Source organism: Heterocephalus glaber, unplaced genomic scaffold (genome assembly GCF_053883595.1).
Source record: "Heterocephalus glaber isolate CG9 unplaced genomic scaffold, H.glaber_assembly_v1.0 deba00001553, whole genome shotgun sequence".
In the NCBI taxonomy this organism is placed as follows: Eukaryota; Metazoa; Chordata; class Mammalia; order Rodentia; family Bathyergidae; genus Heterocephalus; species Heterocephalus glaber.
Window position 1 is genome coordinate 34138970 of NW_028258344.1, and position 14844 is coordinate 34153813.

At 36.0% G+C, this 14844-nt stretch overlaps 1 protein-coding gene and 1 non-coding gene across 2 annotated transcripts in view; one reads left to right on the forward strand and one right to left on the reverse strand.

Annotated features, from left to right (window-relative positions):
* The window catches only part of Lrrc69 (leucine rich repeat containing 69), a 99314-nt gene that overhangs the window by 4903 nt on the left and 79567 nt on the right, over positions 1–14844 (forward strand). The window contains 2 exon segments of the mRNA XM_004841951.4: positions 11763–11889; positions 14413–14485. Of these exon segments, the coding sequence (XP_004842008.2) occupies positions 11763–11889; positions 14413–14485 (200 nt within the window).
* LOC147824194 (U6 spliceosomal RNA) lies at positions 4963–5068 on the reverse strand. The gene has a single exon (XR_015442777.1). It is a non-coding gene; the product is annotated as a U6 spliceosomal RNA (small nuclear RNA).

The window sequence follows — 14844 nt, forward strand, 5'->3', positions numbered from 1 at the left end:
GTAATGTCAACTTAAATGGAATGGGATGGAATGGAAGCAATTTTCAAAGTCCAGCTTAACTGAACACAGTACTATCATAATTATGGATTCATCTAGGAACAAAGTTTCCTTAAAGACAAATAAGCCATGGTTTTAAAATCCCCAAAGAGATAAATAGCCATCATCTCTAATTGTGTGCATTGTTGACATGCATTACAAAGTTCAATGGCAGTGTGGCAGTTTTCCCCTCAAGTCACTCATGTGTGGCTGCCCAGGTAAAAGACGTGCTCTGCCATAGCTTTCGATTTGACTATAAACAACTGACAGTACATAAGTCCAACTCTAAGCAGAATTGGAATGTTTGCAAGTCTGTTATTGTCCTCTAATCTATCCTTTTCACACTTTTGCTATCCTTAATCACCTGTAGCCCAAATAACTTCATTCATTCATTCATTCTTTCATTCATTCATATGATGGAACAACTATGTGTTCCTGCAATAGTATAGGCACTCTGCTAGGCGATAGCAATATAAAAAGGAACAAAAATATGCATGTGTCCCTATTCTCATGGTTAGTGGTGAAAGGTAATCAACATAGATAAATGTAAAACTATAGTTGTGAAAAAGTACTATGAAGTCTCTCATCAGAGAAGTCAGAGGAAGTAATCCTGAGAAAGTCTGACTGAGCTAACATATGAAGCATAAGAACTATGGAGAGAAAAAGGAGAAGGATTATCATAGGCCAACTTGCCCTCTTTGGGCATTCTGAGTCTCCCTCCAACCCTCCAAAAGTAGAAATGATCCAATAGTATTTGTCAGCATTTAGTCTTTCCTTTTTCTTGTCCAATCCATTGGAAAAATCTTCCTCCATTCTGTAGAGAGTGCCTTTTTCTGGATTTATTATATCCTGTCGGGTACAGGGACATCTAGCAGTTTCTTTCTCGTCAGGCTGTTCTCTTTCTTTTTATGCATCTGCTTCTATGCCCAGGCTTACATTAAGACTACTTCATCTTTATGGGACCTTCAACTTCTTCCTCTAGTTAGCAGCATAGTATTTAGAAGAGACCCAACTCTCTCATTTGACAGCTAGGTGATATGGAACAATTCATACACACTATCCTAAAAGAAATTTAAGAGGCCAATGTCATTCTCAATAACAACAAAAAGAATAAAAAACTTAGAAATAAACTTAATGAGGAGAAAGATGTATTTACTGAAAATTATAAAACATTGATGAAGGAAATTAAAGAAGACACATGTAAACAAAAGTGTATCACATCCTTGAGATTAGAAGAATCAATATTAAAATGTTCATACACCAGTAGATTCAATGGAATCTATGCCATAATCCTAATGACATTTTTTAAAAGTGGAGAAACAATCCTAAAGTACATATGGAACCACAAAAAATCCTGAGTAGTCAAAGCACTCCTTAGCAAGAACAAAGGTGTGACATTCTATTTCCTGATTTCAAAATATATTACAAAGCCACTATAATCAAAACAATATGGTTTGGCATTAAAAACATGTAGGACAACAGAACAGAATAAAGACCCTTGAAATAAATCCATATATTTGCAGTTAACTAATCTTTGATGAAGAAGCCAAGAACATGCAATGGGGGAAAGGATATACTCTGATTGGGGCAATGATTATTTTGTTATAGGTGACACCACCATTCAGAGAGCAAAAGCAAAAGGGATAAATGGTACTGCTTCAAACCAAAAAGCTTCTGCAAAGCAGAAGAAACAAGTGAAAAGAAATTCTATGAAAGAGTAGAGAATATTTGCAAATCATATGCATGATAAAGAATTACTATCCAAAGTATATAAGGAACTCATGCAATTCAATAGCAAAAATTCAAATCTGATTAAAAATGGAGAAGGGACTTGAATATACATTTCTCAAAGGAAAACATACAAATGTCCAACAGGTATGAAAATATACTCAACATCATTAATCAGGGAAATGCAAATCAAAACCAAAATAAAGTGTTTTATATCTATTAGTATGACTGATCAGAAAGATGAAAGATAAGTACTCGTGAGGATGCAAAGAAAAGGAATCTATGCCTTGGTGGGATTGTAAATTGGTACACCTATTTTGAAAAACAGTATGGAGGTTTGTCAAAAAATTAAAAATAAGATTATGATCCAGCAATACCGCTTCTCAGCATGTATCCAAAGGAAATAAAATTGGTATGTGGACAAGCTATCTCCACTCCCCTGTTCATTGTAGCATTATTCACAGTAGTCAAAATGTGGAAACAACCTAAATGTCCAAAAGTGGGTGAATGAGTAGAGAAAAGAGGTGTGTGTGTGTGTGTGTGTGTGCGCGCGCGCGCAATATTATTCAGCCTTAGAAATGAAGAAAATCTTGCCTTTTTTTCCCCCATTAAGTTTATTGGTACATTTTAGGTATAAAACACAGTTACATTCATCATTGGGATCTTGTACCTATACATGAGTGTCTTGGTTCTTATTTTTTTTTCCCCTTCCCCTACCCTCCCTTCACCCCCTCCACTGTTCCCTATTTGCAAAGACTTTGTTTCAGTGTTTTTCCTTTTCTCATATTTTTTCTTTTCCCTTTTTTCCTTTCCCCTACCCCTCCCACTTTCCCTGCTCCTTTAGACCTTTGCTTCCTATTACACAATATTGATTATACATTTTTAAAATTACAATATCAAGACCTAGGAGACATTACCACAAATTTTACAGAACTTAAAAGGATATACAAAGCATATTACAAAAATCTGTTTTGAAATAAATTTGACAACATCTAAGAAGTACCTTGGAAGACAAATTAATGAAACTAACTCTGGAGGAAATATAAAATTTGAATAGCACCTATTAAAGAAAGTATATTCCTAGCTTGAAAACCTACCTATATGACAACAACAGGCTCGTATACATTTTAACTGATAAATTATATCAAACATTTAAAGCAGAAAAAAAAAGGGACACTTCTCCCCACATTTTAGGAACTCAACATTGTGCTAATCCTAAAACTGGATAAAGATAATAGAAGAAAAAAGTATGAACATAGATAGAAATTTGTTTAACAAAACAAACTCTTAGAAGTCAGATCTGGCAGGGTGTAGAAAGTGGTTTTATTATAGGGATGGCAGTGTTGGTTCAGTATTGGAAGATCCATCCCCAAAAGTCATTTTAACAGAGGAAAGGAAAAAAGCCATATGATCCTGTCACTAGTTGGAGAAAAAGTATCGAACTAAATTCTATAGCTGTTCATGGTAAAAGCTATCAGGAGACTAGAAGTAGAACAGAACCTTCTCAACAGATTAAAGTCATGTACTCCATACTTCCAGCAAAAACACCTTATATGAATGGAGAAGATACAATGCTTTCTTCCTAAGGTGGGGAACAAGGGCAGATATGCCTACTCTTCCTCTGTCCACTAAACTTTGAAACATAGGCCCAAACCAAAGTAGTCTGGCAATGAAATGACACAATTAGGATAGGATTGGCAAATCTTGCCATTTTTGACAACATGGATGAACCTCAGGGACATTATACTGAATGAAATAAGTCAGACACAGAAAGATATATACTATGTGATAACACTTTACGTGTGATCTAAAAATATCAGACTCATAGAAATAGAGTCTATAATGGTAGATGCATGAGTTTTTGAGAAAAAGGAGATTGGGATGTAAGTTAAAAAGTACAAAGTTCAGTTATGCAATATAAGTAAGTTCCAGAGATTTAATGTACAATAACATGCCTATCATTAATATTATACATTTGAAATTTGCTAAGAAGGTAAGTTTGACATGTTCTTACCCCAACCCCAGGCCCCTGTCCACACTCCCCAAAGAAGGAGTTTGAAAATCATGGGTGAAGAAAGATGTTAACTAGTGGAATGAGTTTTGTGGCCATCCACTTTATTCAAAAGTTGAAAACTCACCTCAGGGTGGGTTAACGTATGTATGAGAAGGGAACTGAGAAGGGACTATGAATTGGTGGCTCATACATAGTAGTGGCAGTCTGGAGAGTACCCAGTTCTGGAGAATTGTTTTTACATCAAGAGTGTATTTTTAAAGATTCTGTTGCAACCAGTGTTATTTCTTTACAATATAATGTATCTAGCAGATACAGTCACAGCCAGCTTTCAAGCTATAATTTTAGCTTAATTCAGCAAATGGAATCCATTGCACTCTAAGTGTTAAAGATGCAGGAGTATTTCTTTAAACTAGTACAGTCTAACTGTGTTTCTTAGTTTCAATCAGTTATTTCCAGTTTTGGAATTTATAAAACAAGGCTATTTTCTAAATGCAGTCACACGAGAGGAGAGAATAACAAGGCTGTTAGTAATTGTGCCCCACAGCTATGGTTAGAGTCCTGAGAATGAAACCACTGTCCCTAGAACTGCCAGCAAGGTTACTTCACAGTTCCTGTGCCGGTGACTGACCCTGCATGGGGGACCCGGCTGATCCCACTGTACGTTTACAGACATTGTGCCACCTTGAACCGGGTAATGAATGTATGTTTGTGCTTTGATCAAGGTTTATTTAGATTCTATTAAACTTAATCTCCCATGCTTTATAGAAGAGAGGCTGTGAAAGTAGAAATATTTGAAAGAATGAGGTAGAAATCATTAGGAGAACAAATAGATTTAACAATGAAAACCAGTGGAAATATATAATTATATGTATAAGACATCTACTGCATTTCTAACACCATGTATAATATTTTGCCCCACAGTCTTTTCCTAGGTCTCAAATATTACTTAGTAGTTAACGATATCTACTATTTTCCAGGCACCTTATTATCCTTTAAACAGCCTTAAGAAGCAGATACTAGTATCGTCATTTTTAAAAAGAAGTGGAGCCTTAGGAAATTGAGTGACTTGCCCAAGATCACATAGTTAACACATTGTATAGAAGATAGTTTCCAAAGCTTGTGTTTTGCTTATGTACAACACTGACTAAAATGTTTGCATGGAAATAGAGTATTTATTTAATTTACAAAATATAGAATGCTTCATTAATTTTCATGTCATCCTTGACCAGGACCAGTGCTAATCTTCTCTGTATCATTCCAGTTTAGTATATGTGATGCTGAATTGAGCACTAGAATACTTAAAATGAGAATTTTATATTTGTATACAAAACAGTTCCATTGTATGTTTGTGCACTTGCGTATGTGTGCATGTAGTATATTTGTATATACATACGTGTATGTTGTATCATGTGCATATGTATGACCATTCTGAACAAGAGTAAATTCTTTTTTAGAATAGGCAGCATATTATTCTAGACACTTTAGTGTAGGAATTAGAATTATAGACCATAGAGTGTAGCTGCATTATTTTACCATAAATCATAGACTGGACCTCACATTCATTTTTCTGTAGAATCAGAGTTATCGTGAGGTCCACTTTAGGCAGTGTTCAAGACTGCTTGGCTCATTGTCTGGCACATATTGAATTCTATCTTAGTGTTAGCCATTGGTGTTGTTATCAATAAATTAATCAGTACTTTTTCCCCTCAAATTTCATATCCTTTTTCTCCTATTTATTCAAAGACAACTATACATTGAACCTAGATTTCATAATTCGAAGACATCGATGGACACTAAGATGCTTACCTCGTATCCAGTTTGGAAGAGGAAATACACAGATCCATTCCATGACAGGCCATAAATAGATTATAGATTAGAAGTTTGAATGAGTTATTGCAATTGACAAATTTAGGAATAGTTGAGAGAGATAGACTATAGCAAGTGTATGAAGAACCGAAACAGCTACAGGGAGATTGCAGAGATTTTGGGTGAGTTGCGTAGGGAAATTCCTCATAGATTGATTATTTGGGCAGCTGTTAAGATGGAATTTAGTAGGATTTGCTATAAGGAATTTAAGTGATAATACATCCCATGCTTGGCAGTATTTGGGTATGTACTGCTGTAGGCAGACAGTAATAAGAACTAGTACTAGGATGATTATCATATGATAGAACTGAAAAGAAATTTGTCACTGGGAATTGGCAACTGATTGAATCTATGTGGAGGAAGAGAAAGAGGTTCTAGGTGATTCCAGAGTTTAGCCACCATAGGGTTATGGGAATAGTTATTGCTCTGTCCAAACTGGGGATGGGAAAAAAGATCTGGTTTATTCAGAACACTGTCCAGTTTTAGACTTGGAATTTAGAGTGATCCACTGGAGATGTCTTAGAAGCCAAAACCAACAAGATGCAATTTTTACAGGGATAAATGTAAATTCCTACATTTAGGTTAAGAAAAGAATTCAATTGCACAAGTCCAGGATGTGGGATATCTGCTTGACAGCTAACTTAGGGATTTTTTTGGCCACAGACAAAATTAATTATGCACCAACAATGTACCCTTTTGCAGAAAGAGTGCGTGCCATGTCAAACTGTATTAATAAGAGTATAGTCATCTGCCCAAGGGAGTCTCAGTGGTCCCACCAGCATTTGTGCTATGAGCTTTCATTTCCTGTCTCACCCTAGGCACCATGTTTTCAGAGAGAAGCACTTACAAAGATTAGTGGCAAGGATAGTCAGGGATCTGGAAATTGTGCCCTGAGGGAAATGATTAAGGGAATAATGGACCAAATTCGGGAGAAAATGACAGCAATCTTTAAGAAATTTTAAAAATTATTTTCTGGGAGAGGGGAGTGGGAATAAAACTATTTTTTATAGTTGCCATGGGAATAATTGGGTAGAAGGTACAGAGAAGCTAAACATAAAAAAAATTAGGTAGGTAGGTAGATAGGCAGGGCAAAAAACATAAAAAAGCTCCCTGTTATTGGGTGTGTTCATGAGGAAGGTATATAATGGTTACTTGCATTTTACTCATTGAACTAGATGACTTACAAAACTTTCTTCTAATTGTAAGATGCTCTAATCCGTGTATCATTGACTAATGAGAAACCAGTTAATAACATCTTTTGATGTATGACAACATAGATATTTCCTTGTTTCCCAAGGACAGAGGAGTTAATTCTGTGAGAACATCAACAGAACTTCACTCTATAATTATTCAAGTAATGCAAGCTTGAAACCTTATCAACTTAGCTGTCATATGAATAAAACCCTTTGTTAGGAATTTTCCATAACCATGGAGTGTTACTAATGAATACCACACAACCTTTTTCTGGAGGTCTTCTATTTCTGAAATCCTTTGCTAGTAAAACACCATTTGGAAAAAGCTTATCAAGGAATCCCAAATTTCTCATCTCAGAGAGATGTTTTGTCCTCAGAGAGACCTTCCCTAATACTCTTTTGTTTATGTCATACTTAACACCAACAAATAATTTGTTTACTAATTTGTTGTTGGTCTCTGTAGTGTTTTGTGACTAAATGTCCTCCCAAAACTTTATGTAGTCATAGATGGAGCTTCAGAGGTGGCTGGATCTAGGGTCTATGATGATGAGATTTAAGTGTGTGATGCTGGGATTAAGGGTGTGTGGTTACTAAATTAGTCCAGTGATTGGTTTGGCATAGTTCTGGGTGTGGATAATGGGAAGACCCACCTTGGGTGTGAGTGCTGCTCACCCCAAGAGCGTGTAGCTTGGATGGATATAAAGAGAAAGAAAGAAGGCAGGCTGGTTGCTTGCTGCTGCTGCTTTGCTACTTTGCTGCTTTGCTGCCTTTTGCCCACCATGAACTGTTTCTCCTGTGTGATACCCTCTGCCATGTCACCCTGCCTTGGAGCCAGCCAACTATGAACTGAAACCTCTACAAACTGTGAGCTACAATATATAAGCAATTTTGAGAGAGAGAGAGAGAGAGAGAGAGAGAGAGAGAGAGAGAGAGAATGAACTTATATGCCTTGCTCATTGTAGTTCCTGTAGCATTCAGAAGAAAGCTAGGTACATAAAAATATGATAGATATAACTGAATTAACATAATATCTAGGTTAGGAGATGCAGCAGTATCTGAGCAGTAACTCAGTCCTTGCCACAGAGTGTCTGGACTTGTATAATTTAATCTATGCTGAACCCTGACACACAGTATTTGCCATGATGACAGAATGTGATTACTGCCCCCTGTTAGTTAGGAGGACTTCATAAGTTAAAGGCCATCAAAGAATATTCCTTTTGTTATCCAGCCATATGAAAAAGAATCCCAGTTCCATTATTTTCATTTTAGTTTTTACTTTGAAGTTCTTTATATTTTTAAATTTTTCAGTGGAATTCTATTCATCTTTTAATGTTACATTGTTGGTTGTGGAGCTCAGAATTTTTGTACTTTTTTCTAGCCATAGAATTATGTAGTTAACCTATCAGCCAGATAAAATGTCCTTTACTCTCTAGCACAGTTGCATAGATTACTCTTTAGAAGTACCTTTTCTTCTTTTCTTGAGATCTCTTATATCTTCTCCCAGCCAATGGCTTTGTTTCATATTGTCATATTGTGGTTATTTGTTTATTTTGATGCTGGCAGTTGAACCCAAGGCCTTGGAATGTTATGCAAGCACTCTGCCACTGAGCTCCAGCTCCAACACTTGTTAAATGTATTATTGAGAAAACAGATACCATTAATCAATGTTATGGCTTGTATTTAGATGTCCCTCCAAAGTCTCATGTGATCATAGGTGGGGCTTTTTCAGTGGTGGCTGGATCTAGCATGTGTGATTGATTCATGGTGCAATGCTAGGATTAAGGATGTGAGTGCCATCTGCCATAAGAGATACAATATAAGGGACAGAAAGATGCTTGCTGCTAATTACTTGTACTTTGTTGCTTGCTTGCTTTGCTACTTTGTGTGTGCAGGAACTGTTTCTCTTCTGTGATGCCTATCTGCCATTCTGCCCTGCCTTGAAGCCAGCTAATTATGGACTGAAACTGTGAGCTAAATAAACCTTTCCTCCTTTAATTCTGGGTGTCGGGCATTTTGTCTCAGCAATGAGCAAAGTAAGGAAGACAGTCAGGAACTCCATTTTTCCTTTGCCATTTATTTCCTTTACCCATTTATTTACCTTATCTACTTTCCTTCTTAATACTTGAGTAGTGAATCCCTACTCCTATCTCAGGCCAGAAGCCACTTGTACATTGGATTCCATCCCCTCTTCTAAAACATTTTGATTCTCCCAGTATCATTCTTACATCAATAAATTTTCATCTTCTACAGGATTTTTTCCATCTATGCATATATAAACTGTACTACGCTTTATTTTAGAGAAAAACAAATTGTAGCTGTTTCTCCACTTTCTAGTTACTTTTAATTTTAAAAAAATTCTTATAAAAATTGTCTATTAGTCATTCATTGTCTTTGGTTCCTTACATTTTTCTCCATAGTCCACTTTGATCACATTTTTTTCCCTGATATTTTCCATTATTTTCAAGGTCACTAATAACTTTCAAGTTGTTGAATCCAGTCACTATTTCTACATTTTTATTTTATTTAACCTTCCCCTGGGATTTGACCCACATCTTTTTATAACAAAACAAATAGTTTTCCTTTCCTTTTCCCTTGACTTTTGTGGGACTGTATATCTTGGAAACTTTAGACATAGACTTTTGTAATCTGTTGAAGCAGCTCTTCCAGGAGAAATCTGTAAAGAAGTGAAGGAAGCAGGGCAGGAGAGGGGAAAACCCTAAGCAAAGATGTGGTTTGTGATAATTTGTTATAGCAGCAACACAGGACTAATACTGTCACAGACTCTGGATTAAATCTTTTCATTCAACTGCCACTATGAATGTATTTTAACTTCACCTCCACAATAGAATAAGACCTCATAGGTGGTAGATGTACTGTATTTTTTATAAAAAGCAAGATAATCATAATTTTCAGTAAAAACATGTGGAGCTAAAACCTTTACCATGAATTCCTAGAATATGAAATTTCATTGTAAAAATCTGTGTCTCCTTTATATTAATTTACATTTTGTTATTTAAATTATTATACCAAATGAGTGGGATATAAACATAATTATAAATTGCCTAATTTTTCTTCTTAATCTTTTTCTGTAAATGTAAATTCATTTGTTAAAATTCCCATTATTCTTTTTTTCCTCTTAATATTAAACATCTAAAGTGTGAAGTATCAGAATAATAAATGATGTTTGGTATGAAAAACATAGTTGGAGAGCACAAATAGATTTGACATCAAAGAAAATTGCCATGTTTTAGAAAACAACCTTGTATCATTGATTTATTGAACTAGACCAAGAAAGAAGTTTTTAAACTCCTGCTATGCAATGTTCTTCCTATGTCTGATAATTTGTCAGTAGTAGGACAGGCACATATAGAGTAGATCTTCTCTATTTATACCATTTCAGAAGTTGCCTTTGTAGGTCTTCTATCTAGAATCTATAAAGAACTTAAAAAAATCAGACCTCCCAAATTTAAAGACCCAGTCCAAAAATGGGCATCTGAAATGAATAGAGATGTCTCAGACAAAGAAGTACTAATGGCAAATAAACATATGAAAAAATGTTCAACATCACTGATCATTTGAGAGATGCAAATGAAAACAACTCTGAGATTCCACCTTACCCCAGAAAGAATGACTACTGTCAAGAAATCAACCAATAACAAATGCTGGCAGGGCTGTGGGCAAAGAGGAACACTGCTCCACTGCTGGTGGGAGTGTAGACTGGTGCAACCACTGTGGAAATCAGTATGGAGATACCTCAGAGAACTAGGACTGGAAGTCCCATTTGACCCAGCTATTCCCCTGCTAGATATCTTCCCCAAAGAATTAAAAGAATCATATCACAGTGATATATGTGCACCCATGTTCATAGCAACATAATTTGTAATAGCTAAAAGTTGGAAACAGCCCAAATGCCCATCAACTGGAGACTGGATAAAGAAAATGTGTGTGTGTGTGTTTTTTTTTATAAAATGGAGTACTACTCAGCCATAAAAACAAGAAATTAGAGACATTTATAGCTAAATGGATGCACATTGAGGCAATACTCAAGTGAAATAAATAGGACACACGTGTAAATATTGAATAGTTTCTCTAGTGTGAAAAACTGAAGGCATAAATAAGCACTAAAAGGTATAATAGATAATGAAATAGGAAGACAAGGGACAAAGGGGAAGGGGAAGGGGTAGGGGGAAGGAAAGAAGGGAATGGAATTAATATGAGAAAATGAAAAAATGGAAACAAAGTCTTTGTAGTTAAGGAGGGATGGAGGGGTTGAAGGGAAGGCAGGGGAAGGGAGAAAACCAAGAGAGATTATGTAAAGATGCAAATTTCCAAGATGAATGTCATTATATTGTACATCTAAAATGTACCAATAAAATAAAATTTTAAACAAAATTTTTTAAAAGTTGCCTTTGTAAACTTTGTGATCACATAGAATCACATCAAAACTGAAGGCCCCGATGCTATCTCCATGTAATAGAGCAGACTTATTGGCTTATGTGAGGTAGCTTACTTGGGAATAGTATGCAGGAGGACCTCAGGACTTTGTGTTTCTTATTTCAGGAAAACAGTCCATTACTGTTTTTAATGGCTGCTTCTCTGGACCACAGTGTTAGGTTACTGCTGGGTTTCTCAGTGAGTTATGAATGCATTGTCAGCTGTGTTTTAAAATGTCCTGGGAACAATTTGTCATACAATTTTAATGAAGTTAAGTGTTTTAATTGATTTAATTGATGAAATAGTGTTTGAGCATGAAGCCCAAATGAACTTTATTTATAAATATAACTTTGGTTGTAAGTAAAATAATCGAAGATTATCTTAAAAATTTCTTAGATTAGGTATCTCTGAGCCAAAGGGCTAAATTATTTCTTTTCTCATTGGAAGGCAGATAAAGCACGTGTCCATTAAATATAGAGATATTTTTGCAGTTGATGGTAGTAAATATGGGAAACAATCTTTTAGAAGAAGTTCCAGAAGAGATAAAATACCTTACTTCTCTGAAGACACTTCATTTATTTAGAAATAGGATTTGTAGATTTGCCTCAGGAGCATGTGGTAAGTCAGTCAGAGAAAAATGACATTATTATCATTTAATTCTTCATATTTAGTAATATGGGACTGAAAAGAAAAATTTCACAGGCTATAATTTTTTGTTGGAGATATTTACATATTACTCTTAAAATTTAGATATTTTGGAGACATAACTTTGTTTTTTAATTTTTGTGTCAAAAATTTTTATAGTTAGAACTAAGAGAAGAAACAAACATTAGTGTTAATGAATTTTGCCCTTTTCAGAATTAGTGCATATTCAGACTCTTGATTCAAGAGGCCCTTTTCCTAAGGCAAAGGGAAAACTTTTTGAAATTCAAGAAAAGCTCTCCACAGCTCTTCTTGTTATTTTCACTTTTTATTCTATCCCAGGTATTAAATCACAGTCTCTGATTAAGATAGTAAATTTAAGTCAATTTGGGGAGAAGTTTAAAGAAAAATAGCATTCTTTTCTTTGTATTTGTCAAAAATTAATTTTTCCATTCAATATGAAGCTCTTCTTATTTGATGTAGTTTGAATGGGTTTAGGGACATACATAACAAAGAAATCCAGGTAATTTTAATAGTCTTATTGTCATGTAAGGTACTTCACCACCTTATATGTAAATTTGTGTATTAGTCAGTTTTCCATCACTGACACAGTTTAAAAGGAGGAAAGATTTATTTTTCCCTATGGTTTCAGAGGTTTCAGGTTGCATGGCCCTGTTGCATTTGGACCTATGGTAAGCCAGACTATCATGGCTACAAGTGCATGGTAGAGCAAAAGCTGCTCACTTCATGGTGGCCAGAAAGCGATGAGGAAGGGGTCTAGGTTTCAGTGTCCCCTCCGAGGGCACACCCCTGATGACCTTATTTCCTTCTACTAGGTCCTACCTCCTAAAGATTCCACCACCTCCCAATAGTGTCATCAGCTGGGACCAAGCCTTTAAACACAGTGACACCTTTTAGAAACGAGGGCCCAAACTGCAACCTCAAATCCACTTATTTATTGCAAAGTGACAACACTGCAGTTCAACCTAAATACTGAGGTTTTAGTTTAGAAACTGGTGTCCACTGTTCTGGAGCTGGGGTGACTTGGCTCACGTGCTGACAGAGAGGGCTCTGCACACCAGCTGTGGCGCGCCTGCCATAGGTTCACCTCTACTGGTTTACACATTGAGCCTTGGGGACATTGCAGATGCAAACCATAAGAGTTTCCAGTGATAAATCTGGAGAAATGTTTAGAATTTATAAATTTCTATGAAATTTTTGGCACTATGTATAATCATAGTCATCTTTAAGTAGTTTCTAAAAGCATCATTGGATACAGCATTATATCTGAAGTTATATTTGGCAAATAATCTGCTTTAGTACTGTCTCTAGGTACTTTATTTATTTATTATTTATTTATTGTGCTGGAGATTGAACTCAGGGCCTCACATAAGCTGATCAAGTGACCTACCACTGAGGTACAGCGTCATCCCTAAAGGTATAACTTTGAAAATCCTTTATGATCAACATAAATTATATGTCATTTCTTGAGTACCTGGGATAGAAGTAATTTGTTGTCAGGTAGTTCAGTGCAGTCCGGTATAGGTCTGGAGATCTTTGTTGTTACGTATGACCTGTCCCCCTGACTGCAGCAGTTGACCCAGGGAAGACATGCATCCTCAGGCTGAGTCGGTCATATGCTGTATTTCTTTAGGAATATAATAGTGTCTAAAAGAGCTTCATTGACCTGAGAAAATCACACAGCCTGAGACAAACTGGTGGCCCATGGGCTGAATCTAGTTTATAAATAGGGTTGCCTCTGTTTTGAAACTTTTAGTTTTTGAACAAGGTGCCAAAATTTTCAAATAGGAGAGTACACAATAAGTCTACATCTCTAACTGTTTTGGGCTGTTTTTTAAAAAAGAAAGATTAAGTAACACTGCAATAGCATTCCTAGATGATAACAATTGTGAAATGTTAGCTGTGTGGCAGTGGCACTGGGTGACAAAGTATAGGGTTATCTTCTTGGTTCCTATGGCATTTGAGATTGGGAACTCTGCCTGTGCAATCTGTGAACATTCTAATGGCTCTGAATACATGGGAAAATAGATCAAATCTATTCAAAAGAGAAAGAGTAGGTTAAAGACGGGGAGAAACAGAGATCAGAGAGACAGAGACAGAGAGATGAGAGCATATGTATACACACACACATATATGGATGAGTATGAAGCTGAGAATAGATTTAATGAGAAAATAAACTATGTGTTCTACAGAGATATCAGAAGGATACATCTCTTGTTCTGAGTGCCTTTTAGTTTCTGGTTCCAATTATGATAAACTTGGTTGTACCCTCTGTCCTTAGAAACCATGAATAAACTTTTTAACTTCCTAATAAATTTGCCCTTTTGTCTGAGCTAATTTATGAGGGTGTCTGTCAGCAGGAACCAAAAGAGCCTTGGCCAAGACAAAAAGCCAGAAGGAAAGCAAAGGTGTGTAGCAAAGTGACTAAAAATTATTTTCTAACAGATGGCTACAGTGACTAACGTTATTTTCTAACAGATGGTTTACAAAATTTGATCCTGCTTAATCTGAACCGCAATCGGCTTACACAGCTTCCTCAGGAAGTCAACAGGTAATTTTGTTTCCAGCAAGAGCTGTTTGAACATCTGGCCCAGTCTCATCTCCGTCCTGATCTTCTGAAAGCATCGTGCCCAGCCTTATTGTGCCCATGCACAATGAACAACAGTACCTAATTGGTGGGATTTGGACATAGCATGGAGGGTCGGAAGAACTGAAACAGGCCACTGATATTAAGCAGATGATTCCTCAGACACTTCGGAGAAATGAGAAACATTGTGACTTGGAAGTCTAAGTTTAAAAGTGGGAGTTTAACGCATGAAGTTCTAAAGCTGATGTTTCTGATTTCCCAACTCTGAGGTTCTTGGAGCTTCCTTAGCCATGGAATTTGAGACATTAAATTTTATTTCATGT